General features: G+C 40.7%; 4 protein-coding genes across 5 annotated transcripts; 2 read left to right on the top strand and 2 right to left on the bottom strand.

Moving 5' to 3' along the window:
• Positions 1 to 102: 102 nt before the first annotated feature.
• On the top strand, positions 103 to 5279 carry LOC105390599. The gene is made up of 2 exons (XM_048629085.1): positions 103 to 1515; positions 5008 to 5279. The coding sequence occupies exons 1-2, from the start codon at positions 103 to 105 to the stop codon at positions 5227 to 5229; spliced, it is 1635 nt and encodes a 544-aa protein (XP_048485042.1). The 3' UTR covers positions 5230 to 5279.
• Positions 5280 to 5945: 666 nt separating this feature from the next.
• LOC125488528 lies at positions 5946 to 18732 on the top strand. Its single transcript, XM_048629086.1, has 2 exons — positions 5946 to 7389; positions 17695 to 18732. Exons 1-2 carry the CDS (start codon positions 5946 to 5948, stop codon positions 18489 to 18491), a joined length of 2241 nt encoding a protein of 746 aa, XP_048485043.1. The 3' UTR covers positions 18492 to 18732.
• On the bottom strand, positions 11015 to 17119 carry LOC105391863. Of its 2 annotated transcripts, none has more exons than XM_038116839.2 (2): positions 15679 to 17119; positions 11015 to 15579 (listed from the first exon to the last, which is right to left on the bottom strand). In XM_038116839.2, the coding sequence occupies exons 1-2, from the start codon at positions 15779 to 15781 to the stop codon at positions 11780 to 11782; spliced, it is 3903 nt and encodes a 1300-aa protein (XP_037972767.2). In that variant the 5' UTR covers positions 15782 to 17119; the 3' UTR covers positions 11015 to 11779. The 2 variants fall into 2 exon arrangements, with proteins under 2 accessions (XP_037972767.2, XP_037972770.2); XM_038116842.2 differs by having other exon boundaries at positions 11015 to 14934; positions 15395 to 17119.
• A 4581-nt stretch (positions 18733 to 23313) lies between the features above and the next one.
• LOC125490282 (TBC1 domain family member 30-like) lies at positions 23314 to 26467 on the bottom strand. The gene is made up of 3 exons (XM_048629088.1): positions 26336 to 26467; positions 26057 to 26209; positions 23314 to 23501 (listed from the first exon to the last, which is right to left on the bottom strand). The coding sequence occupies exons 1-3, from the start codon at positions 26361 to 26363 to the stop codon at positions 23314 to 23316; spliced, it is 369 nt and encodes a 122-aa protein (XP_048485045.1). The 5' UTR covers positions 26364 to 26467.
• Positions 26468 to 26807: the final 340 nt, after the last annotated feature.

Genomic DNA, 26807 nt, shown 5'->3' on the forward strand with positions numbered 1-26807 from the left:
CTTTCTTATAGCTTAGACATCTTTCTTTTGCCTTAAATCTTCATTATGTCTGTCGCTAAATTGGGGGAGCTTGTTAAGAAGCGTGGAAGCTACAAAGCAAAAATGACCCAGTTCATGACCTTTTTAAAACTAATGCCTGATAGTGGTCATTCTCTTACTCCATCCCAGGTATTAGAATTAGAAATGCGTGTCAGTAGATTGGAAGTGCTGTATAGTGAATTCGACGCGTTACAGACGGAGCTGGAGCTGTTGTCGGAGGACGTGGACGAGCGGTACGGCGAGCGCGAGCAGTTCGAGACGCAGTACTACGCGCAGCTGTCCCGCGCGCGCGAGCTGCTGGCCGCCGCGCCCGCCCCTGCCGCCCCCGCGCCCAGCCTGGACGGCGCCCGCTCCAGCGGCTCTGGTTGCAAGCACGACTTCGTGAGACTTCCCAAGATAGACTTACCTCACTTTGACGGCGACTATCAGCACTGGCTCCAATTCCGAGATACGTATATTTCTCTCATACATAATAATAGTTCCATATCAAACATTAACAAATTCCATTATCTTCGCGCAGCATTGAAAGGTAGTGCATCAATTATTGTGCAAAGTTTGGACTTGACGGAGGCGAACTACGACATTGCTTGGCAGTTACTCAGCGAACGGTACGACAACACTCGCCTTCTCGTCAACAATCACGTCCAGGCTCTGTTCAATGTTGAACCTATCCAACGGGAATCAAGCCAAGCCCTTAGAAATGTCATTGATGTCACCAACAAAAATCTGCGTGCACTGTCTTCACTCGGTGAACCAGTGGATAATTGGGACACCTTAATTATCTTCATCATGACCAAAAAATTAGACCCCTCGACCAACAGGCAATGGGAAGAGTTCAAAAATTCAATAAACTCTTCACCATCTTTAAAACAATTCACGTCATTTTTGTCGAATAGGGCAGATCTAATCGAAACTTTAAACGACAACAGCAAGTTCGTAAATAAAAACAAGTCGTCATCATCATCATCAGCCACAACTATTAGTTCCCATCAGGATTCCAATAAACAAATAAAAAACTTTCATTCAACAACAAAACATAAACCATTTCAACATAAAAACAAATGCCCTATGTGCTCAGATGCTCATTTTCTATTCACTTGTGAATCTTTTAGAAAACTCGACATTGAGGCAAGAATAAAGAAAGCTTCTGAGAGCAATGTTTGTATGAATTGCCTCAGGCCAGGTCATTCTGCAAAATCATGCACGTTGTCTCATTGCAAATATTGCAAATATAGGCACAACACCCTGCTTCACAGGGAAATCTTTCAAGAGAATGACAACGGTGACAATGTAGCATTGTCCACCAACATTATTTCTTCTCCAACATCCGCATGTAACAGAGGTATTGTCCTGCTTTCCACAGCTATGGCGAGAGTTGCCGACGTCGATGGGAACCTGCACTCTGCTAGACTTCTCCTAGACAACGGGAGCACCTCCAACTTCATCACCCAAGACCTCTGTGGCAAGCTGGGCTTGGTAAGACGCAGCACCAGCTCCACCGTCTCAGGTATAAATGATCAAGTTTCTAGCTCCTCTGAAATGTGTGACGTAACTATTTATTCTTGCGTGGGTGACTATAGGACAAACATAGGTTGTTACATTCTACCTAAAATCACAACTGCTCTCCCTGGCTCTTACATAGACACACAGTCGATTCCCATACCGCCAGGTCTTCAGCTAGCAGATCCTACCTTCAACATACCTTCAGTTGTTGACATCTTAGTTGGCGCTGAAGTATTTTGGGACGTCTTAGGTTCCAACTCAATTAAGCTAGGTCATAAACAACCTAACTTGCAATCATCACAATTCGGTTGGCTTATATCAGGGTGTGTACATACATCAATGAATCGTCATCAACCCCCAGCATGTCACTTTCTTTCGACTGAAGAGTCAGACCAACTTACTCGTTTTTGGGAGTTGGACTCGGTACCTGCCGGAAAGTGTTTCTCCAATGAGGAACAAGCCTGTGAGGAACTCTTTCAGAAAACCACACGTCGCGACGATAATGGTCAATTTGTGGTAACGATACCGTTGAAAGACTCGCCTGAAAGCCTAGGTGACTCTTATACAATGGCTCAGCGTAGATTCTACGCCTTAGAGCGCAAGCTGGAGCGCGATTCTCTTTTAAAGGACAGATATTTAAAATTCATGCATGAATACATCGCTCTTGATCACATGTCAGAAAATACATTGCATCATTCTTCTGATAAAAAATACTACATGCCACATCATGGGGTGGTTCGAGAGTCCAGCACCACCACAAAATTGAGAGTCGTGTACGACTGCTCAGCCCGTACCAGCTCAGGCAAGTCTTTCAACGATATCCAGATGGTAGGGCCAACAGTTCAGGACGACTTGCTATCAATCTTATTGCGATTTAGGCAACATAAATTTGTTGTAACGGGTGACGTCGAAAAAATGTACCGTGCAGTTTTAGTAGAGCCTCATCAGCGCTCGTTACAACAAATATTATTCAGATTTGACAGATCCGAGCCCTTAAAATCCTACACTCTTAAAACTTTGACTTATGGAACAGCTGCAGCCGCATATCTCGCAACCAAATGTTTAACGTCACTCGCAGACCAGTCTACAGAACCAGCAGTAAGAGACTCTATCAAGCACGATTTTTACGTAGACGATTTCTTAAGCGGAGGAGACACAGTAGACTCAGTTGTCGAGCTATGCAATGGGGTTGTTCAGACGCTCGGATCAGCAAAATTTAATCTTAGAAAGTGGCAGTCGAACAGTAAATCAATATTAGAATCAATTTCAAATTTTGACAAACACAACATAGAAAAAACCCTCAACTTAAATGATGCTTCCCCCAGTAAAACTCTCGGCCTGTATTGGGATTCTAATGTAGATAACTTGTTTTTTACAATTGAATTGACTGTCCCAAACAAAATTACAAAACGTACCATACTATCAATTGTTAGCCAGGTCTTTGACCCCATGGGCCTAGTAGGACCATGTGTGGTACTGGCTAAAATGCTCTTACAACATCTGTGGATTCAAAAATGTGATTGGGACTCTAGCGTTCCCACAGACATAAAACTTAAATTCAATGATTTTATTCAGTCACTTCCAGCTCTTAATTCCATCCGCATTCCTCGCTGGGTCTTATGTGACTCTTCAGTTTTAATTGAATACCACACCTTTACAGACGCTTCTGAAAAGGCATACGGGGCGTGTGTCTATGTAAGAGCAGTAGCAGTCGACGGCTCCGTCAGTGTTCGCCTGCTAGCATCAAAAAACAAGGTTTCACCCATCAAAGCATCCACGATCCCTCGCCTAGAGTTGTGTGGCGCGTTGTTAGGCACACGTCTCTACCTTAAGGTACGCCAGTCACTTACCCTTCCTTTGAGCCACTGCTACTTCTGGTGCGACTCTACCATTGTGCTGGGATGGCTGTCTGCGTCACCGAGTAGACTCAATAGTTTCGTCCGCAACAGAGTGAGCGAAATTCAAGAAGCTACGATCAACCAGACGTGGAGCTACGTGCCGTCTAAAAGCAACCCGGCTGATTTAAACTCACGGGGGATGAAAGCTGATTCCATTGGCTCTTCAACTCTTTGGTGGTCAGGTCCCGATTTCCTCAAACATAAAGAAATCGATTTTCCCCCATCTCCCCTCTTACAAAATCTTGTACTGCCTGAAGTTGTGATGCACGCGGATGTTGCAGATGAAACCAATGACTGCAGCTCTAATAATTTAATTTCTGCCCTCATTCATAAATCTTCATCAATAACAAAGTTAATCCGAGTTATTGCTTACGTACTCAGATTCATTCAAAATTGTAAATCTAACCCTAAAAGCTCAGGCTCTTTAACATCTTCAGACCTTCAGTCAGCAAAGACCCTTATCATCAGATCTGCCCAACAGGAAATGTTTCCTGATGAATACAAAATCCTTAAAAATAATCAAAGCTTGCATAAGAAAAACAAATTAATCAGCCTTTCCCCATTTATTGATTCGCAGGACATAATCCGTGTGGGTGGTCGCTTAGATAACTCACACTACACTTATGATGTTAAGCACCCCATACTACTTGGCAGTAACCATCATTTAACCAAAATCATATTCGAAGCCATGCACAAAGCCTTGTTTCATGCTGGACCTCAAATATTATTAGCCAACATACGACTTAGTTACTGGCCATTAAATGGTAAAAACCTTTCTAAGAAGATTGTCCGCCAGTGTGTACGTTGTGTACGCTTCAAGTCACAACCTATCCAAATCAAAATGGGGAATCTACCTACTGAAAGAACACATCTTGAGTTCCCATTCTTAAATGTAGGAGTAGATTATGCCGGGCCAGTGCTGATAGCAGACCGCAAAGGTAGAGGGTGCAGATTGCACAAGTCTTATATCTGTGTGTTTGTCTGCTTTGCAGTCAGAGCCGTCCACCTGGAGCTGGTGTCCGACCTCACTAAGGAGGGATTCCTCGCAGCCTTTTCCCGTTTCACGGCTCGTCGTGGCAAATCTCAGCGCGTCTACTGCGACAACGGCACCAACTTCGTCGGAGCGTTCAACGAGCTCACACGTCTTCTTGAAAGTTCCTCCAAAGATATAGAGGCAGACATTGCCAATCATGGCATCGATTTCAAATTCATTCCTGCCTACTCACCCCACTTCGGGGGTTTATGGGAATCAGCCGTAAAATCCACCAAACATTTGCTTCGTAGAGTACTTAATCTCACTCATTTAACATATGAAGAGCTCTCCACATGTCTGATTCAGATAGAGGCTATTTTAAATTCCAGACCCTTGACGCCTCTATCCTCCGATCCTTCTGATCTTTCTTACTTGTCCCCTGCCCATTTCCTAATTGGACGGCCACTTACCTCAGTCCCTGGTCCTCAGGTCGCCGACTTCAACCTTCAGCAACTTGAGCGTCACGAGAGGATTGAGAAGTTGCGTCACCATTTTTGGCAGCGTTACGCTAACGAATATGTATCTCTTCTCCAGCAACGCACAAAATGGCAGACAGATGGACAAGACTTGAAGACCGGCACCATGGTCTTGATCAAGGACGTGAACCAACCCCCGCTACTCTGGCTGCTGGGAAGAGTGACCGACGTCAAGCCGGGTCCTGATGGCCGCAGCCGAGTCGCGGAGATCCTGACAAAGAAGGGTACCATCACAAGGGCATACAACAACATATGCCCCCTTCCTGTTTCAACTTCTTGAAGACACAGCTCTTCAACCCGGGGAGTATGTTCCGACCGGAACGCCTACACCTACAATCTGCCATAATTTCATAATTTCATAATCATATTATTATAAGTAAATATAGCATAATCATTTACACATCAGCTGTTCATTCATAATAGCAATAAAATTCAACGCACTTAAAAACCCATTAGCACCTTTTGTTCGCTTATCAGCTAGCCGTCGTCAATGTCAAGGTTAAGCGTGTTTTATGGCTTGCATTGAATAACATTCTCCAGTTATAGATACACACAAATACATTTATTTTATCTGTTATTCACGTTACTTGCTTATTAAAACATCTTTTTTCAGTGTAGAATTGCGAAATACTTTGTTATTTTATACTTGTCTTGAATCGTACAACGTGGCTTGTTACGTAATACGTAAATTCCTTTAGACATTTATTTGTGCATTTCTCTTAGTTATACATTAATAACAGCTGTCTTACCATACCTATAGTAGGTTTATTAATATTTGTGGCTTATTTTTTTTCACGCTCTTTATCGTACACTTACAGTGTTACTCATCTTAGGTACTTCTTTGTATGTGAGTAACTTAACTTATTTGCTTAACTTTTAACTGCTTAATCCCGCCTTTCTTATAGCTTAGACATCTTTCTTTTGCCTTAAATCTTCATTATGTCTGTCGCTAAATTGGGGGAGCTTGTTAAGAAGCGTGGAAGCTACAAAGCAAAAATGACCCAGTTCATGACCTTTTTAAAACTAATGCCTGATAGTGGTCATTCTCTTACTCCATCCCAGGTATTAGAATTAGAAATGCGTGTCAGTAGATTGGAAGTGCTGTATAGTGAATTCGACGCGTTACAGACGGAGCTGGAGCTGTTGTCGGAGGACGTGGACGAGCGGTACGGCGAGCGCGAGCAGTTCGAGACGCAGTACTACGCGCAGCTGTCCCGCGCGCGCGAGCTGCTGGCCGCCGCGCCCGCCCCTGCCGCCCCCGCGCCCAGCCTGGACGGCGCCCGCTCCAGCGGCTCTGGTTGCAAGCACGACTTCGTGAGACTTCCCAAGATAGACTTACCTCACTTTGACGGCGACTATCAGCACTGGCTCCAATTCCGAGATACGTATATTTCTCTCATACATAATAATAGTTCCATATCAAACATTAACAAATTCCATTATCTTCGCGCAGCATTGAAAGGTAGTGCATCAATTATTGTGCAAAGTTTGGACTTGACGGAGGCGAACTACGACATTGCTTGGCAGTTACTCAGCGAACGGTACGACAACACTCGCCTTCTCGTCAACAATCACGTCCAGGCTCTGTTCAATGTTGAACCTATCCAACGGGAATCAAGCCAAGCCCTTAGAAATGTCATTGATGTCACCAACAAAAATCTGCGTGCACTGTCTTCACTCGGTGAACCAGTGGATAATTGGGACACCTTAATTATCTTCATCATGACCAAAAAATTAGACCCCTCGACCAACAGGCAATGGGAAGAGTTCAAAAATTCAATAAACTCTTCACCATCTTTAAAACAATTCACGTCATTTTTGTCGAATAGGGCAGATCTAATCGAAACTTTAAACGACAACAGCAAGTTCGTAAATAAAAACAAGTCGTCATCATCATCATCAGCCACAACTATTAGTTCCCATCAGGATTCCAATAAACAAATAAAAAACTTTCATTCAACAACAAAACATAAACCATTTCAACATAAAAACAAATGCCCTATGTGCTCAGATGCTCATTTTCTATTCACTTGTGAATCTTTTAGAAAACTCGACATTGAGGCAAGAATAAAGAAAGCTTCTGAGAGCAATGTTTGTATGAATTGCCTCAGGCCAGGTCATTCTGCAAAATCATGCACGTTGTCTCATTGCAAATATTGCAAATATAGGCACAACACCCTGCTTCACAGGGAAATCTTTCAAGAGAATGACAACGGTGACAATGTAGCATTGTCCACCAACATTATTTCTTCTCCAACATCCGCATGTAACAGAGGTATTGTCCTGCTTTCCACAGCTATGGCGAGAGTTGCCGACGTCGATGGGAACCTGCACTCTGCTAGACTTCTCCTAGACAACGGGAGCACCTCCAACTTCATCACCCAAGACCTCTGTGGCAAGCTGGGCTTGGTAAGACGCAGCACCAGCTCCACCGTCTCAGGTATAAATGATCAAGTTTCTAGCTCCTCTGAAATGTGTGACGTAACTATTTATTCTTGCGTGGGTGACTATAGGACAAACATAGGTTGTTACATTCTACCTAAAATCACAACTGCTCTCCCTGGCTCTTACATAGACACACAGTCGATTCCCATACCGCCAGGTCTTCAGCTAGCAGATCCTACCTTCAACATACCTTCAGTTGTTGACATCTTAGTTGGCGCTGAAGTATTTTGGGACGTCTTAGGTTCCAACTCAATTAAGCTAGGTCATAAACAACCTAACTTGCAATCATCACAATTCGGTTGGCTTATATCAGGGTGTGTACATACATCAATGAATCGTCATCAACCCCCAGCATGTCACTTTCTTTCGACTGAAGAGTCAGACCAACTTACTCGTTTTTGGGAGTTGGACTCGGTACCTGCCGGAAAGTGTTTCTCCAATGAGGAACAAGCCTGTGAGGAACTCTTTCAGAAAACCACACGTCGCGACGATAATGGTCAATTTGTGGTAACGATACCGTTGAAAGACTCGCCTGAAAGCCTAGGTGACTCTTATACAATGGCTCAGCGTAGATTCTACGCCTTAGAGCGCAAGCTGGAGCGCGATTCTCTTTTAAAGGACAGATATTTAAAATTCATGCATGAATACATCGCTCTTGATCACATGTCAGAAAATACATTGCATCATTCTTCTGATAAAAAATACTACATGCCACATCATGGGGTGGTTCGAGAGTCCAGCACCACCACAAAATTGAGAGTCGTGTACGACTGCTCAGCCCGTACCAGCTCAGGCAAGTCTTTCAACGATATCCAGATGGTAGGGCCAACAGTTCAGGACGACTTGCTATCAATCTTATTGCGATTTAGGCAACATAAATTTGTTGTAACGGGTGACGTCGAAAAAATGTACCGTGCAGTTTTAGTAGAGCCTCATCAGCGCTCGTTACAACAAATATTATTCAGATTTGACAGATCCGAGCCCTTAAAATCCTACACTCTTAAAACTTTGACTTATGGAACAGCTGCAGCCGCATATCTCGCAACCAAATGTTTAACGTCACTCGCAGACCAGTCTACAGAACCAGCAGTAAGAGACTCTATCAAGCACGATTTTTACGTAGACGATTTCTTAAGCGGAGGAGACACAGTAGACTCAGTTGTCGAGCTATGCAATGGGGTTGTTCAGACGCTCGGATCAGCAAAATTTAATCTTAGAAAGTGGCAGTCGAACAGTAAATCAATATTAGAATCAATTTCAAATTTTGACAAACACAACATAGAAAAAACCCTCAACTTAAATGATGCTTCCCCCAGTAAAACTCTCGGCCTGTATTGGGATTCTAATGTAGATAACTTGTTTTTTACAATTGAATTGACTGTCCCAAACAAAATTACAAAACGTACCATACTATCAATTGTTAGCCAGGTCTTTGACCCCATGGGCCTAGTAGGACCATGTGTGGTACTGGCTAAAATGCTCTTACAACATCTGTGGATTCAAAAATGTGATTGGGACTCTAGCGTTCCCACAGACATAAAACTTAAATTCAATGATTTTATTCAGTCACTTCCAGCTCTTAATTCCATCCGCATTCCTCGCTGGGTCTTATGTGACTCTTCAGTTTTAATTGAATACCACACCTTTACAGACGCTTCTGAAAAGGCATACGGGGCGTGTGTCTATGTAAGAGCAGTAGCAGTCGACGGCTCCGTCAGTGTTCGCCTGCTAGCATCAAAAAACAAGGTTTCACCCATCAAAGCATCCACGATCCCTCGCCTAGAGTTGTGTGGCGCGTTGTTAGGCACACGTCTCTACCTTAAGGTACGCCAGTCACTTACCCTTCCTTTGAGCCACTGCTACTTCTGGTGCGACTCTACCATTGTGCTGGGATGGCTGTCTGCGTCACCGAGTAGACTCAATAGTTTCGTCCGCAACAGAGTGAGCGAAATTCAAGAAGCTACGATCAACCAGACGTGGAGCTACGTGCCGTCTAAAAGCAACCCGGCTGATTTAAACTCACGGGGGATGAAAGCTGATTCCATTGGCTCTTCAACTCTTTGGTGGTCAGGTCCCGATTTCCTCAAACATAAAGAAATCGATTTTCCCCCATCTCCCCTCTTACAAAATCTTGTACTGCCTGAAGTTGTGATGCACGCGGATGTTGCAGATGAAACCAATGACTGCAGCTCTAATAATTTAATTTCTGCCCTCATTCATAAATCTTCATCAATAACAAAGTTAATCCGAGTTATTGCTTACGTACTCAGATTCATTCAAAATTGTAAATCTAACCCTAAAAGCTCAGGCTCTTTGTGGGGCACTGGTAATAAAACCCACATAAAATATTGAATGGACTGTATATTATTCAACTTGTAAGTTTACACATGTGTTTGTCAGGGCGTACGACGTGTGACTGACTCATAAGTACTATATGTACATACATCTACCTACATACATGTCTGTATCGTACATAACTGGGGGCCCAGCAAGATAAACTACTTAAAAGCTAAAAGTATTGAACAAACATTAAAAGTTTTCTATTTTTAATTTAAAGTAGTTACAATAGGATTGACCTACTACATATTTTTAGGTGTTTACTCATTTAGTTTCAATTTAAATTTATTGCTTGACAACATGATGTGTACATCATAAAGATATATCCTAACAAATATAAATTTATACAAACATATTAAAAAAGGTGGTTTTATTTTTGCAAGTAAGAAAACACAGTAGGTATGTACCTATTAAGTATCAGTAAGTGGAAACAGACAAATTAATGTTTTATCAATTTCTTTCATGTTGATGCTTAGAGCTGTTATTATATTATACCTTTGTAAGTACTTATGAAAAACTATTAACAATTTACAACCTTTCATATAATTAGGTACTATGAGCAATTTTTAAACTATTTTTGTGATACTGAGAATGTGTTGAAATGATACTGAATAGTTTAACCATTACACAACAAAAAGGAACAAGATGTTCTTATGACAAATGCTTATTTCTACTTTATTACTTAAACTAAATCTTATTTTAAGTTATTTTTTACTTCGTAATTTCCTGTAGTAACTAGGAATTTTAACGACAAAACTTAACAATGGCCTAGAATCTTTCTATGACCTAACCTATGTATTAGAATACATTTTATTATTATATACCTAACCGTGAGTGAGTGAGATTCACACAGCAATCCTGAAAACAACCAGATAGCAACCTTATGTCCTCAGATTTGATTCTGATTGTCTTCTATAGGCAAAAGACAAACCTTACCTATACTAGTACGCATTACTGTGCCTTTTGGTGTGATGACAGTTAAGGCCCTTACCTTCCCATCTGCACCAGGGAATGTCTCCACCACACGAGCCATAGGCCAAACCAAAGGAGGGGCATTATCAATTCGTAAGATGACCAACATACCCTTTGATATGTTAGGTAGTGGCTTACGCCATTTAGGCCTACTCTGAAGTTGCATGAGGTACTCTCTAGACCATGATTTCCAGAAACATTGAGTCATGTGACTGCACTGTTTCCAAAATTTTAAACGGTTGATTGGTATGTTACTGATATTAGGTTCAGGAACAGTGCTCAAGGTGGCACCTGTAAGGAAGTGCCCTGGTGTTATGTAAGACATATTATTAAAGTCAGCTGTTTGTAAAGACAACAGTGGTCTTGAATTCAAAATTCCCTCTATTTGTATAACAACTGAATTTAACTCCTCATAAGTTAATATTTGATTACCCACCACTCTTTTAATGTGTCCTTTGGCACTTTTAATTCCGGCTTCCCAAAGGCCTCCAAACACTGGTGAGTAGCTTGGAATGAAGCTAAAATCTATGCCTGCACTAGTAGTAAAATCAAGAATCAGGTCTTGGTGCTGTTGATTAGCTTGTAACTTATACAATCCGTTTAATTCGTTATTCGCGCCTTTAAAGGTCGAAGCATTGTCACAATATATAACAGAGGGCTTATTACGCCTAGCTATAAATCTTTTCAGACACTGCAAAAAACATTCAGTTGTTAAACTAGATGCAAGTTCAATATGAATTGCCTTTGTGGCAAAACAGACAAACAATAATATGTATGCCTTGTACGTAAGAGCTTTTCTTATACGATGCATTTTTACTATGAATGGACCTCCAAAATCAATGCCTACCTTTTCAAAACACCTACTTGGGTTGACTCGGTCTGGAGGCAGAGATCCCATCAGCTGCTCTGACGTTTTTGCCTTCAATTTGAAACATATGAGACATTTGTGTACTACATGCTTAATTTCCCTTAAGCCGTTTACTATATGGTATCTTTGGCTCAAGGAAGCGTACATCAATTTTTGACCTGCATGCATCAAAGTTTTATGCTCATTTTCAATAATTAGATGGGTTATATTAGATTTTTTTGGCTAATATGATTGGGTGTTTTTGATAGTAAGGTAGGTCAGCATGTTGTAACCTTCCACCTACTCGCATAAGACCCATGCCGTCAACAAACGGATTTAATGCCTTTAAATGTGATGCAATTTCTTTCCCTAAAGATAAACATGCGATTTCCTCTTTGAAATGCTGTTGTTGATCATACTTAATGATCATTTTTAATGAAGCATCTACTTCTTGACAAGATAAACGACCTGCATTTCTTTTAGCCTTTTTTCTACATATGTTAATGAATCTATAAACATATCCCATCACACGTATTAATTTGTTTAAGCTTGAAAACTTAGAAAACACTTCAAGTTTTTCTTGTTTTTCAGCTTTATCTACCGCCAAACAAACCTTTGTTTCAGGTATATCAGTTGGCATCGTGAAATTGTCCCTATTGTTGGGGAATTCTTTACAATATAAAAAGCCAGGTCCTCGCCACCACAGCTCATTTGTCTCTAATAAATGAGGTTCAACTCCTCTCGATAAGGCGTCTGCTGGGTTTTCATGACTGTTTACATAAAACCACGAGAAACCCTGAGTTTCTTCTTGTATAGTCTTTACCCTATTTGAAACATAAACTGTCAGCTGTTGGGGCTCGGTTTTAAGCCAAGCCAACGTTATCTGTGAATCAGAATGTAGATACACACAGGGATTAATATTTAATTTGTTTATTTCATCGTAAACCTTTTTTACAAGATGCGCTAATAACAACGCGCTGTTTAATTCAAGCCTAGGAATACTAAGCTGTTTTAATGGATTTATTCTAGATTTGGAGCACAATAAAGTTACACTTATATTTCCTTCAGAGTCAATGACCCTTATGTACAAGCAGCAACCATGTGCCTTGCTGGATGCATCGGAGAATCCTACAAGATCTATCTGTTTAACAGATACTGTATTTATGCACCTAGGAACGCTAACATTCATTTTAAATAAATTTTTTGCAAAATTTACAAAAACACTGTTTAGTTCTTGGGGGATAGGCTGATCCCACTGAATTTTACAAGCCCAAGTTCTCTGCATAATAATTTTTGCTAACACTACAACTGGCCCTACTAGACCTAGCGGATCGAAAACTTTACTCATGAAGCTCAATACCTGTCGTTTTGTGTAGATATCTAATAAATTTTGCTCAGGACAGTTAATTCGTAAAGTGTCTGTACTGACATCATATGTAAGACCTAAAGTTTTGATCAAAACATGTTCAGATTTAAATAAATCGACCTCATTTATACTTTGTTTATCGAGTGGTATGTCCCTGAGAAGTTCTGGACAGTTTGAGCACCACTTGTGTAACTCAAACCCTCCCTTTTGTAACAGTTCACATAACTGCCTTTTTGTTTCTTTGAGCTCTTCAATGTCATTACACCCTGTATTAATATCATCAACATATGCATTATGCTTCAATGCAAAAGCTCCTAGGGGATAGTCCTCCTCATACATATCAGCTAGCTCTATCAGAGATCGCGTTGCTAGGAAGCTTGAACATTTAAGCCCATACGTCACAGTTTTAAGTTGAATGACCTTTATGTTCTCTTCAGGCGTCTCACGCCATAAAATGTTCTGCAATGAGCAGTGGTTTTCGTCTAACATAAGATTTCTAAACATCATTTTTATATCAGATATAAGAATATATTTGTGAAATCTAAACAAAGTTAGAATGTTAAATAATTCATTTTGAACCGTGGGTCCATTTAACAATATGTCATTTAATGACACATTCTCATTTGTACGCATCCCCCCATCGAAAACTACCCTCATCTTTGTTGTCTTACTTTTGTCATTGAATACAGGATGATGTGGTAAAATATAAAATGGAACATCGTCTATATTATATTTTTCAATTTCAATATACTGTGCATGACCTAAAGATACATATTCATCAATGAATGCTTTATATTTTAAAAATAGGTCCCTGTCCTTTGCAAATCTTTTTTCTAAATTGTGAAATCTTTGTAAAGCTCTTGTCAATGAATCTCCTAACTTTATTTTATCATAATCTTGCTTCAAAGTTAATGAAACATGAAACCTGCCTTCTTTTAATTCTACTGTCTCTTTATAAATTTTTTCAGCAAGTTCTTGTTCTGTGTTAGCCTCTGTGAATGTTTCAGTAATTTTTTCACACTCCCAGAGTTGACTTATATTTGTATTTAACTCATTTAATAATTCTAAGTTATGTTGCGACTCTGACTCAACGTTCAAAAGATGACTGCTTGAACTATTTTCATCACCCTGTATAGTATTACCCTGTCTAGGGACCTTACCAGCCACAACATACCCAAACAAAGTTTTATACAAACAAAGACCTCCAGGTACAATTGGGATTTGATCCCGCAAGAGCAATTGAAAGAAAATATCGCACCCTAACAGGATACCTATCTTCTCCTTTTTGTAAAAGTTTTTATCTCCTAACTGTACATGATCAGGAATATTTAATTCTTTTGCATCTATTGAAAATTGAGGCATGTTGCACGTAATATTCTCCACTACACAGCATGATAATGTAAGTGCCTCTTGGTTTGTGGTTGAATGAATTGTAAATTCAGCCTTTTGTGAAATATTATTTGTCTCATTACCAATGCCAGTAATGACACTCTGTTCATTGTAAATATTGCAATCAATTGATTTAATTAAATCATGTAACACTAATGAAACTTGACTCCCCGAGTCACATAATGCCTTAGTGTAAATTACATTCCCACTTTTATCATGTAACCCCACATTTAATGTAGGCAATAAAATATTATTACCCATGTTCATAGACAATGCCACCTGCTTTGGTTTTTTCTCCTGGTGCAGTAAAGAATTATGCCGTTCTTTACAAATATTACACCTAAATGCATACCTACACTTTTGGCTATGTAACCTTAAACATAATTTACACAACTTATTGGATTCAATAAAGTTGATTCTATCTGAGTAGTTAGATAGCTTAAACTTCTCACACTGGTGAAGCAAGTGATATTTTGAATTGCAAAACTTACAGTTGTCATTGTTGTTGTTGCTATTTTGGGTGGAGGTTGTTACCAGACTTGCGGTGCGGCTCCCACTCACTGCATGACCTCTTTTTAAGCTGGAACTATAGCCATCTGCCACAGTCTCATACGCAGCAGCTCGTTGTTCTATAAATTTGAGAAAAGATTGCAAATTATGTAAGCCGTCTTTAAGTTCTAAATAATAATACCGCAACGTTTGTTGGTCCAACTTTCTTTGTAAAATACAAATGATGATGAGATCCCACTGATCAGTTGGTACCTCCAACGTTTTTAAAGCAGCTAGATGCTGTTTAGCTTGTGCAACAATGTTTCTTAAGGCAGGTGCAGTACATTTTGTTAGGCATTCTATGTCTAATAAAGCAGATATGTGGTGGTTAATTATTTTCATTTTGTTATCATATCTCTCAGCCAAAAGTTGTAATGCTACTGTGTAATTTTCAGAAGTTAGGCCTAAATGCTTGATTACATCAGCAGCCTCGCCCTCTAATGATGTTTTTAAGTAATAAAACTTGTCACAGGACGATAAGCTTGAGTTATTGGCAATTACACTGGTGAAAAGATTAATAAAATCATAGTATTCACATACCTTTCCACTAAACTTTTTTATATCGATAGGTGGCAAGCGTTGGAATGTGTGATTGTTGTTAGTTAAGCTGGTGGAAGCATTTCCTGATGACGAAGCAGAGTAACCTTGTTTCATGGTGAGGTACTCAGTCAAGGCAGACAAAGCACAAAAATACTTCTCCTCATATTCTAAAAACTCCTCCTTATCTGAAATATCCAACACAGAAATATCTATTGTATAATCACAGTACTTCTGAAATACCTCAACAAGCCTATCTTTTTTTACTAATAGCTGAGAATACGTACATTCTTCTAAGTTTTTAACCACGTTTGTGAAATTACAAATATTCGTGATACTACATTTGGCTTGCCCCCTGGCAGCCTTCAATTTCTTTAAATCTTCCTCCATTTTGGAGATTCTATAACTTTTTACACTTGTATTTAGTTATATTAATATAGATTAATATTATATTTTTGAAAAATACTAAATACACAAACAACAAAGAAATTTTCAAAGAGATAAAATGGCGTCGAACGTCGAATTCGAATCAATCGAAGCTTGGTCCGCGGTCCCCGCAGGTGGCGCGCGCGTCGCCTTTTTTGACCGCTGAGGTTGGCTAGCCTGTGACGAACGTTCCCGAGTATTGCCGATGCGACGAGTTGCAGTCTCCCGACCGCGGGTGGCGCGCGCGTCGCTACTTTTTTCGAGGTTGGCCCGCCTGTGACGAGCGCTTCCGAGTATTGCCGACTCGACGAGTTGCAGTCACCCGACCGCGGATGGCGCTCGCGTCGCTGCTTTTTTCGAAGTTGGCCCGCCTGGGACGAGCGCTCCCGACGATATGCCGTCCCTTTCTAACCCTCTACGGATTGGATCAGCTATCCTCCTCTCGCAGTAGCGGAAACGGTCAATTTGACTCGTTTTCCACCAATCAGGAACCTCGACGTAGAATTCTTGAAGCTATGTTGGCCAACCGTATTCGATGGAAATGGCTACGTGTATTGGTGAACCATGAAATTTAGCACATGTAAATGTTTGTAAAACTATGAATGCAGCTCGAATGTATAGTCTCTCACTCTTAAACTGTATCATAAAACGATGTAAAGATGCCGCAACAAGGGCAATTTGGAAACGATTGCTTATAGCAGCAATCCACTTGTATGTAAAGTCCAAACCTCGGTGACACACTTATAGAAGTGCACTCGCAGAAAATACTATAGCCGCGAGACCCGATGATTCCCAGAAGCAACAAGGGCAATCTGGCGTCGATTGCTTATAGCAGCAACCAACTTGTAATGTAATGTAAAGTCCAAAGTCCGGTGAAAACACTTATAGCAGTGCACTTGCAGCAAACACTCCGCAAGACCAGATAAAGTCTTTGGTAATTTTGTAACACTGTCCACGATTGACGGCACTTGTAAATGTTAGTGTAAGAGTCCGGTGCTCCGCACAACCGCAAAAAAGTCCGACGAGAGTCCGATGTAAAAAAATGGCGTTGGTACGGCCAATGCAATGAAATGTAAGATGAGCCACACTCGCGACAGCGCCCTGATCCAAACGATAGATTTATAAATTCCGATGAAGGACCATAATGTGGGGCACTGGTAATAAAACCCACATAAAATATTGAATGGACTGTATATTATTCAACTTGTAAGTTTACACATGTGTTTGTCAGGGCGTACGACGTGTGACTGACTCATAAGTACTATATGTACATACATCTACCTACATACATGTCTGTATCGTACACTCTTTAACATCTTCAGACCTTCAGTCAGCAAAGACCCTTATCATCAGATCTGCCCAACAGGAAATGTTTCCTGATGAATACAAAATCCTTAAAAATAATCAAAGCTTGCATAAGAAAAACAAATTAATCAGCCTTTCCCCATTTATTGATTCGCAGGACATAATCCGTGTGGGTGGTCGCTTAGATAACTCACACTACACTTATGATGTTAAGCACCCCATACTACTTGGCAGTAACCATCATTTAACCAAAATCATATTCGAAGCCATGCACAAAGCCTTGTTTCATGCTGGACCTCAAATATTATTAGCCAACATACGACTTAGTTACTGGCCATTAAATGGTAAAAACCTTTCTAAGAAGATTGTCCGCCAGTGTGTACGTTGTGTACGCTTCAAGTCACAACCTATCCAAATCAAAATGGGGAATCTACCTACTGAAAGAACACATCTTGAGTTCCCATTCTTAAATGTAGGAGTAGATTATGCCGGGCCAGTGCTGATAGCAGACCGCAAAGGTAGAGGGTGCAGATTGCACAAGTCTTATATCTGTGTGTTTGTCTGCTTTGCAGTCAGAGCCGTCCACCTGGAGCTGGTGTCCGACCTCACTAAGGAGGGATTCCTCGCAGCCTTTTCCCGTTTCACGGCTCGTCGTGGCAAATCTCAGGGCGTCTACTGCGACAACGGCACCAACTTCGTCGGAGCGTTCAACGAGCTCACACGTCTTCTTGAAAGTTCCTCCAAAGATATAGAGGCAGACATTGCCAATCATGGCATCGATTTCAAATTCATTCCTGCCTACTCACCCCACTTCGGGGGTTTATGGGAATCAGCCGTAAAATCCACCAAACATTTGCTTCGTAGAGTACTTAATCTCACTCATTTAACATATGAAGAGCTCTCCACATGTCTGATTCAGATAGAGGCTATTTTAAATTCCAGACCCTTGACGCCTCTATCCTCCGATCCTTCTGATCTTTCTTACTTGTCCCCTGCCCATTTCCTAATTGGACGGCCACTTACCTCAGTCCCTGGTCCTCAGGTCGCCGACTTCAACCTTCAGCAACTTGAGCGTCACGAGAGGATTGAGAAGTTGCGTCACCATTTTTGGCAGCGTTACGCTAACGAATATGTATCTCTTCTCCAGCAACGCACAAAATGGCAGACAGATGGACAAGACTTGAAGACCGGCACCATGGTCTTGATCAAGGACGTGAACCAACCCCCGCTACTCTGGCTGCTGGGAAGAGTGACCGACGTCAAGCCGGGTCCTGATGGCCGCAGCCGAGTCGCGGAGATCCTGACAAAGAAGGGTACCATCACAAGGGCATACAACAACATATGCCCCCTTCCTGTTTCAACTTCTTGAAGACACAGCTCTTCAACCCGGGGAGTATGTTCCGACCGGAACGCCTACACCTACAATCTGCCTACATCGCCTCGGGGATCCTCGGCAATCTTCGTGCCTCCACCACTCGCGCGATGCGAGCTCCGAGACATCGCGGCGCGGCACACACACTCGCTCAGCCTTCCGCGACCGCGCGACATAAATTTCTCGGCCTTTTGCACAATCAGCGCCTATTTTAATTAATACAGTTTTGTCTAAATTCTATCTGAGTTTCATTGAAGAAGTTAGGAGTTCCCAGAAGCATAGCACCAGGAGCCTAACACTCAACTATATGGAAAAAACAAATGTCACTTTTGGAACTAACTTTGCCTTACATTTTGACAGTGACAGTTGACGATACGCAACGTTAACGGAGGATCGAAACTTGTGCTCGCGACTCTGTTGACATTAACATCTCACCAAAGCCAGTTTCACGTTATCAAATTTCATGCAGAAGCCCAAGGTCTCCAACCCCTCAAGCCTTTCGCAACATTTTAGATGAAAATGTATTTTCGTAAGTTCATTTCGTAACAGTGTTTCTTAAGTTACGAAAACAAAATTAATTGAAGTCCTCATAAGTTTCACAACGTGCGGATCGTTGCATGGACTCTTATATAAGGGCGTGATAAGGGCTAAAGGTAATCTGTTCCTCATGCTAGTTCCAATGTAGTTAGCCCTAGTTACGCACTAAGCCAAAAAAAGATATGTAGAGTTGAACATATTATTTATTAAATTCGCTTATTTCCACTGCTAGGACACACTATAAATTATGATGATCTGAAGGCATACCTTGAGGATCTGCGCCCCGAGCTCGGAGTCGTCCGGCCTTGCAGAGCCGAGGAAGCAGGCGCGCTCCGCCGTGGGCCAGTCCACGCCGCGAGACGTCAGGTGACGCTCTGCCAGCGTTAGCCATAGCTGAGGGGAAGAGGGCGTTAGTAAAGATGCGGTTTATTAATAAAGGCAAGTTTCACCAAGAAAGGGACGAATCGTTTCAATAAGATGGAAAAAGAAACTCATCGGGAGGAAACCTGCATTAGATATGGAACCCTGATTTAGCACCTGTGGACCATGTGTGGTGAAATGGACCAAGCTTAGAAGGCAGTTTAGACCTTGGGGATATGCGCAAAGGTTCCACTCGAGAGAGCCGGGTGCAGGTATATACGTACACCCACAAAGGGAATAGAATAGAATTCAACAAGATGACACCAAATGTAAATGAAACCTGTATTTTTTAATTTACTTAGGGTCTGTTTCACAATGTCTGGTTAGTGGCTACCTGACGGATAAAATACATGCTGTCACTTTCTGTTATTATTTTTTAGACAGTGACAGCATGTATTTTATCCGACAGGTAGCGACTAACCAGACATTGTGAAACAGGGGCTTAGCCTAACCATTTAGATGCCGTCGACAGAATACATCATTTAGGTATACTTGTACTTATTTACTTTGTCATTACACAATGAGATTAGCGCACCTCCGACCCTAGCAAAAACAACGAAGAATAGGTTGTGTGTGTATCTATTATAAAACATTCTGCAACTCATCTTTCATTTATTTGAGCCTCTTCGAATCAAACTGTTTGCTCAGGGCTCTGTTTCCGGGGAAGAACTGATATCCTTTGTAAATATAGATTTGTAGGTATATATAGGCGAATGCTGTAAAAGCTTTCATTTTTTCCTTTTGATTTGTGGAGAAATTTATAGATTTTATTTATACACAATGTTACAAAAATATATACTTACTCGGATAGCATACAGAAAATGAACGGCAGTACCAATTTTGATACGAAATACCTAGGTTTTAAAGTGTTTAAATAAAGTTCAGTTTTTTCAAAATAAAATGAGAAGTTAGCTCCGATAGTAATAGCCTATGTCGGAAAACAAAAAAAAATCTCCTCACCAAATCAAACAAGCTTATAAAAGTATATGGGTACTTTGAAAGCTACACTCAGTCGCGGAATCTATTGAAGTCGTTATTTCCTGAAGCTCGCGAGGGGAAATGAAGATTGCAACGAGTATGCCTTTCCAGCTGTCGGTCCCTGGAAAATAGATTCCTAGTAGCTGTAGGTTTATAGATAGCTAAACCGTATCGATGAATAACTTTATGTGTAAAACTTTTTTTTTCATGCAATAAAACATATCAGCAAATTCCGCATCCAGTTTACCTACCCATTTCTGAACATGTTCTGTAGGTAATAACAGTTTTATTCTAATCAAGAATTTGGCATAAAAAACGTCTACGTGCATCTTTTAAAATTTAACTTAGGTGGGGTTTAAACAAAAACCATCACACATATACACGTAAAACTTATGACACCTCTCTTTTTCGGTTGTTGACATAAAACTATAATAACATAATTTATGTTTCATCTAAGCCGACCTTGAGTGGATTATTCTGAACCATCTCGCAGACAGACAAAGGTTAGTTACGTCGTAAAACTTACAGACGCCCATACTAACCATTTACAAGTAATCCGAGATGTCAGAGCTATTGAGAGCCTTGGTAACGAAACTCTTTAAATTATTATCATGTTTGTATAAATATGTATAAGTAGTAGTACAGTCTGTGTTTTTACTATAATTCCTATATAGTAACATTGTAGGTAGGTATATTACAATTTCCGCTAATGATTTCTAAATTTGCTACGAATGTGCTACGGCGGCGCGGCGTGGGCAATAAGTGCGTAGCATGCTTCGTAGCATCGTAGAATTTCCTAATTTTCCTATCGTGAAACGCTGTCCCATATTATTTTTAATTTCTGAATAATTATTTACTGCCGGCTAGGCTATTGTTTTGACCTAATTATTTAATCGGTTGGGGTCAAACCTTTTACAGTGCACTTACGGAAGCTTCCATAATTATGCAATTTGCATAGTATAATTATAGATTATAATGCGAATTTTAACTGTACGTAACCAAGAAAACCGCAATTATTCAGAATAATTTATTACTGGATAACAAACAATACGTATGGATAAAAATGCACAACATGCAACGTTTTCCAAATTTGTATATACTAAAACCATTATGTTGTAATCATTTTGTACTACTTATTCATATTAATAGAAATAGCTCAGTCAGGTACCACTTCCACTTACGTATCAATTATTTATCTGGAATTTATGTGCAAAGTGGTATATTAAATGCGCTCGGATGGGCATTATAAGCTTAGCACACAGGTTCTGAGTTTTAAGTGATGCCTGCTTATAGCTCACCCAAAAGTTTTGAGAACTGCGCTACGAGTAATATACCCATAAAGATATAATTTTTGAGTATAGAAAATGATGTAAAGTAGTATGTAAATGTAAATTGAGTAGTAAATGTACATAAAATACTCGTATCTACTTATAAAAATTCAATGCCTACAAAAGCTCAGTTCTTACAGCTTCCCTTCCTGTTCCATTCACTATATTTACATACAATTTGTATTGTACACAAGACTGGCAGGACTTCGCTTACACAATGCAGTGACGTCAGTGCTACAAAGGTCAGAGGTCTCACTTCAAAACATTGCCTACATTAAGACGGTACAGAATCCTAGATTCAGTTTAACTTAAAAATAAACTACAAGATACGTTATAGTAATTTATAATAATCACGTACATATAATTAATGGATTTATAATAAGTACTATAGTCACTGTATGATGTTCGAATACCTTTTCCGTTCTTGATTTAATTTTAACATGTGCAAGCGTATGAAAATATTGTTTATCATCATGATTATATTTATCATCAAATTCCTCAATCACATCATTATATTTATGTAGGTACACTTGGGTAAATAGAGGGCGTATCGTTAAAGTGTGTAATAAATAGATGCATTATGCATTTAACCACTTGAGAAAATTGCGACCTCAATACCAAGTAAGAACTTTGTACGTATAAGAAACATACCCCTAGTTAGCAAGGTGACGGGTAAATATACTTCACCCTTCATTACCTACTTCACTTCTTTCGTAAAATTTATTAGCGAACGGTGGCTTGATAAGGATCAGGTAATATGATTTGACTTTATAGCTACAGGGCTACATAATATGCCATCTCAAAATAGATTTTCTTTTTACATAAGTATTGAAAGTCGCAAGAGCATTCTTACCGGGAAATCTTTGAAATAGTACGAAATTTAGTAAAAATAAGTAACCTGAAATCCGAAGGTGTGAGGAAATGAACCTTGACAGAGTTAAATTCAACACTAATAAAGTTGGACACCGTATTGTCAGGCTCGCAGAAGTTTTACGGAAAACAGAATTCGGTCACGGCCAGAACTAGCGCTAGGCAGGAGGTCAGGTAGAAATAAAAATTATGGTACTACTTCATTGTAATAACTTAAGCTAGTGGAGAAGTATAAAATACAGAGACATAGGTATTCTTTTTTGCTTACCAAAGTTTATAGCTATGAGGCTGATCATGCGTCACTCGTGGGGCTACTCAGAAAAGTACCAGGAGCACATGATTAAGCAAGAGGCTATATACCTTATTGTCCATAGAAAAGTAATAGGATCACATGATTAAGCAAGAGGTTAGCTTCTTGCCCATAGAAAAGTACCAGGAGCACATGATGAAACAAGAGCTTACCTTCTTGCGAAAGTGCTGCGGCACGCCGGCAGGCAGGCGGGCTACCAGGCGCATGGCGTGCACCCACTCCGAGTAGCCGCCCTCACCGTCGCCGCTGGGCGCCGCCCCCAGCAGTTATACACTTTTGCACCATGTCATACCATTCATACACACGGTATTGACGTTCAGAAGCAGGTAGTTTGAAAAGGTATAATAGTTTATATGTAGCTGAAGCTGATCATGCGTCACTCGTGGGTCCACTCAGAAAAGTACCAGGACCACATGATCAAACAAGAGGTTACCTTCTTGCGGAAGTGCTGCGGCACGCCGGCGGGCAGGCGGGCCACCAGGCGCATGGCGTGCACCCACTCCGAGTAGCCGCCCTCGCCGTCGCCGCTGGGCGCCAGCCCGAAGCGGGCGCCGGTCTCGCCGGCTGCGGGAAACGAAGATAGCATTGAAATCATTTATTTATTGTCATTGTGGTCACAGATGAGTTGCAGGTGTTAGACAAGAATACAATGTTATGAAAAGCTTACAAAAAAGAAAGTGGAACAATATGCACTTCTTAGGGCTGATGTTTCAATAGTCAGATAAGTGTTATCTGAGGAATAAAATTGTTGCTGTCACATCTAAATGTTTGTAATGACAGCAACAATTTTATTCTTCAGGTAAAACTCATTGAAAAATCAGCTCTTAATCTGCAAGTTGGGCTTATTACATAAGTAAAAGTGTGTATGTGGTCCTCATCTCACATCATGGTTGTACCAACTTAGGTAAAGTGTTAAGAAAAACATGGGTTTCGGACAGCTGATAGCGTGCAGATACAATGATTACTATATCACAATTATATGACTATCTGGACATAATAAACACACAACACCTCGAATGAGCTGAAACGAGATAAAGTTCAAAATTCCAGGATGTTATCAAATATTTTATGTTCATTAACTGGCATTAAGAAAATCTATTATTTTCGTCTCAATTAAATATAATACTAACGACAGTAAAGTTATCGGTATGCGTATTTGTTTCTAATATACATACTTACTATATTATGCAATATACATTATGTAGTTAAACTCATTTTGAGATAACGGTAATGTTCAGCGTTATCTAAATATTGATCTCTGTATTGCACATTGCCTGAGAATAACTGCCTTAGCGACCAGCCATAAAAGCATTAAACGATTGAGTTAGAAATTTCAATATAATAAAGATTAATAGTACGTACTAAATATTTAACAAAGTTCTTGTAACTTGGTAAAATTGCATTCTCTGAAGGCATTCCCTGAAAAATGCTTCAGAGTACCTTAATACTGTAATTTCACACGCAAAACAGAAAAACCTCACGTGCAACGACTTGAGCCTCTTTCAACAGTGGGGGCAATTAAACATGCTTTTCAGTATTAATATTTATTAGGTATTACACCCTACAGGTACTTAGGCCCGTGATTTCTACGTAAATAAATTCTTAAATAAGGGAAATTTTGGTAGTGTGTAGTTTTCGACGAAAGAAAGACCAGTCAATGGTTTCTTTTCTTCGTTTAACAAAGGTCAGAAAGCAACTGCATCATATAAATGATTCCTAGGTTTTCATGCACATAATTATAGCATTTTTTCTATGCTATAAATTAATAATGTAAAAAATCAATAGGCACGATGTAAAATTGATTGATAAATCAATAAACATATTAATACATATTGAAAGTATACATGTATCTACAATTTTACCTGCTTTATTTACTGTATAAGTTTATTAAACTGTAACGTTTTTCAATTTTAAATCATCTTTTAAGCTTGCGAAAACAATATGTATGTATGAAAAAATATCATGAATACTAAGCAAAATTACTCCAACACCTCTGTGAAAACTTAAAATATATCGAAACTGATTATTAAAACTTAATTACAGATTATATTTAGTAATACTGTTTAAATATAAAAGCATATTTACACTATAAGTAAGTGCTTATTAATAGTTAACTCTATTTATTTTTGAAGGAATTCAGTGATCAACGATTCTACGGTCAACGATTCGTTAATAGATTCAGCAAGAACTTTAACAAGTCGCCTTGGAATTACTCGGACTTATCGCAATATTCAAATGTCCTCCAATCAAATTAAGCAAATTAGATTGCCAGAATACATGCCTAGACATTTGCATGAAAGGGCAATAAATCGGCGAAGGCCAACACTTTTTCGGCTTCTATATTTTCATCTACAAAGCAAACTGAAAGATTTACAGTACCTGAGCTGGCCCGAGACGATCCCGCTAAGCTCTTCAAGGAGTTGAGGATCGCACTCATCTGTGTTGCACGCGGTACACATCGGACAATAGACGCATCACTATTAGCACTGCACAAAGCACGAGTCAGCGACCCCACTCACTGCTGCAGTGTCATCGCGAGCGAGCAGCACTGGCCTAGCGCGGGGCCCGGCCCGGCGGCCCCGCACGCGCCGCCACGCGCCCCCGCATCCGCACAACCCTCACAATACCACGGCCACTAAATGCCATACCGCGAAGGCATTTCAGACTGCGTAGTCGACCAGCTGATGCGATGTTTACTGAGACAGTCACAGCGGCGCGCGGCCGTGCAGGCCCACCCCTCACTACAGTATCCCCGCCGACTCCTTTCGACAGTTTCCGTGGGTCTGTGCATGTTGCGTGGAAAGCGTTTCCTTCGTAAAGAAAAGCCGTAGCAACGTTTCGTGGTAGGAGGTGGGAGCATGCGCAGTGGCGTGCCAGAGCGTGCGTGTGTGTGTAGTGTATCGATTGGGCGCTGTGTACGTCAGTGTCCCACACAGATAGGGCCCATAGAGCTCGCGCTTCCTTCATATCGAGGTACATAATTCTATTTTAAACATGGCATGAATGAAATCGTTGAGGTGTTTATAACTTTGTCTAAGATAAGTTTGTGTGGGCTCCGCAGTGAATCTCATCTTGCACATTTATTATACTTAAGTAATTTAGAGTTCAGTAGTGCTCACTGATGTGTTGCAGCAGTAAGGTGAGCGCGGCGCAGAGCCTGCGCTGGCGGCGGCGGCGGCGGTCGCGCGCCCGCAGCCCGCGCGCCAGGCGGGCCCCCGCGCCGGACAGCCGCGTCTGCCACTCCGACAGTTGCTCCTTCAGCTCGCTTACACCTGAAAATAGTAAAAGCTATATAATGCGTTCAAATCTCCATACCATTTCAGTGGTACTGTCTAGCATGGTATAGGGATAGATGAATGTAAAACGCATCTATTTTTCGGGTGCAGTAGGTTGCTTACTGAGCTCTTCCAAATAGCTTCTTTCCATCGCATCCGTCTGATCCCCATAGTTGGACGATGAGGCAAAAGAGGCAGTCGAAGCAGATCTGAAAAAGCACAATATGAGAAACAAATGTTTAGTACAAGAGCTGACAGTAGAAAACGTATTTGATCCGTCAAATGTAACCAAATATGACTCTAAAGTCATAAAACTCGACAAGACACTCCCACTGCTCGGGGCGTGAGAATTGCGCTGCGGCCCGTTTCGTCATTGCGACCCTTTAGAAACTCAACACTCTAGGTAGGTATGTACTACAGAATATAATAGTAGATGAATCACCCATGTCCACAGCCGCTGCCGCTGGTGCTGGCCCAGTCGCGGTCTGAGTAGAGCTCCTCCAGCAACTCTTGCACCAGCTGCCTCACGTCGCGTCTCTGCAGATACATTAACCATTACTGCTTATAGCCTTGTTACATCTACCGAATAGAGTGG

The sequence above is a fragment of the Plutella xylostella genome, chromosome 22 (assembly GCF_932276165.1).
Source record: "Plutella xylostella chromosome 22, ilPluXylo3.1, whole genome shotgun sequence".
Taxonomy (NCBI): Eukaryota; Metazoa; Arthropoda; class Insecta; order Lepidoptera; family Plutellidae; genus Plutella; species Plutella xylostella.

Coding starts and splice junctions, on each gene's coding strand:
- LOC105390599 (XM_048629085.1), top strand. CDS start 103: ATGACCCAGTTCATGACCTTTTTAAAACTAATGCCTGATAGTGGTCAT. Junction 1,516..5,007: donor TCTGTGGCAAGCTGGGCTTG/GTAAGACGCAGC, acceptor TCTCTTCTCCAG/CAACGCACAAAATGGCAGAC.
- LOC125490282 (XM_048629088.1), bottom strand. CDS start 26,363: ATGGAAAGAAGCTATTTGGAAGAGCTCA. Junction 26,210..26,335: donor AAGCTATTTGGAAGAGCTCA/GTAAGCAACCTA, acceptor TACTATTTTCAG/GTGTAAGCGAGCTGAAGGAG. Junction 23,502..26,056: donor CTTACTGCTGCAACACATCA/GTGAGCACTACT, acceptor CGTTTCCCGCAG/CCGGCGAGACCGGCGCCCGC.
- LOC105391863 (XM_038116839.2), bottom strand. CDS start 15,781: ATGGAGGAAGATTTAAAGAAATTGAAGGCTGCCAGGGGGCAAGCCAAA. Junction 15,580..15,678: donor GGTTAAAAACTTAGAAGAAT/GTACGTATTCTC, acceptor TGGATATTTCAG/ATAAGGAGGAGTTTTTAGAA.
- LOC125488528 (XM_048629086.1), top strand. CDS start 5,946: ATGACCCAGTTCATGACCTTTTTAAAACTAATGCCTGATAGTGGTCAT. Junction 7,390..17,694: donor CACCAGCTCCACCGTCTCAG/GTATAAATGATC, acceptor TCTGCTTTGCAG/TCAGAGCCGTCCACCTGGAG.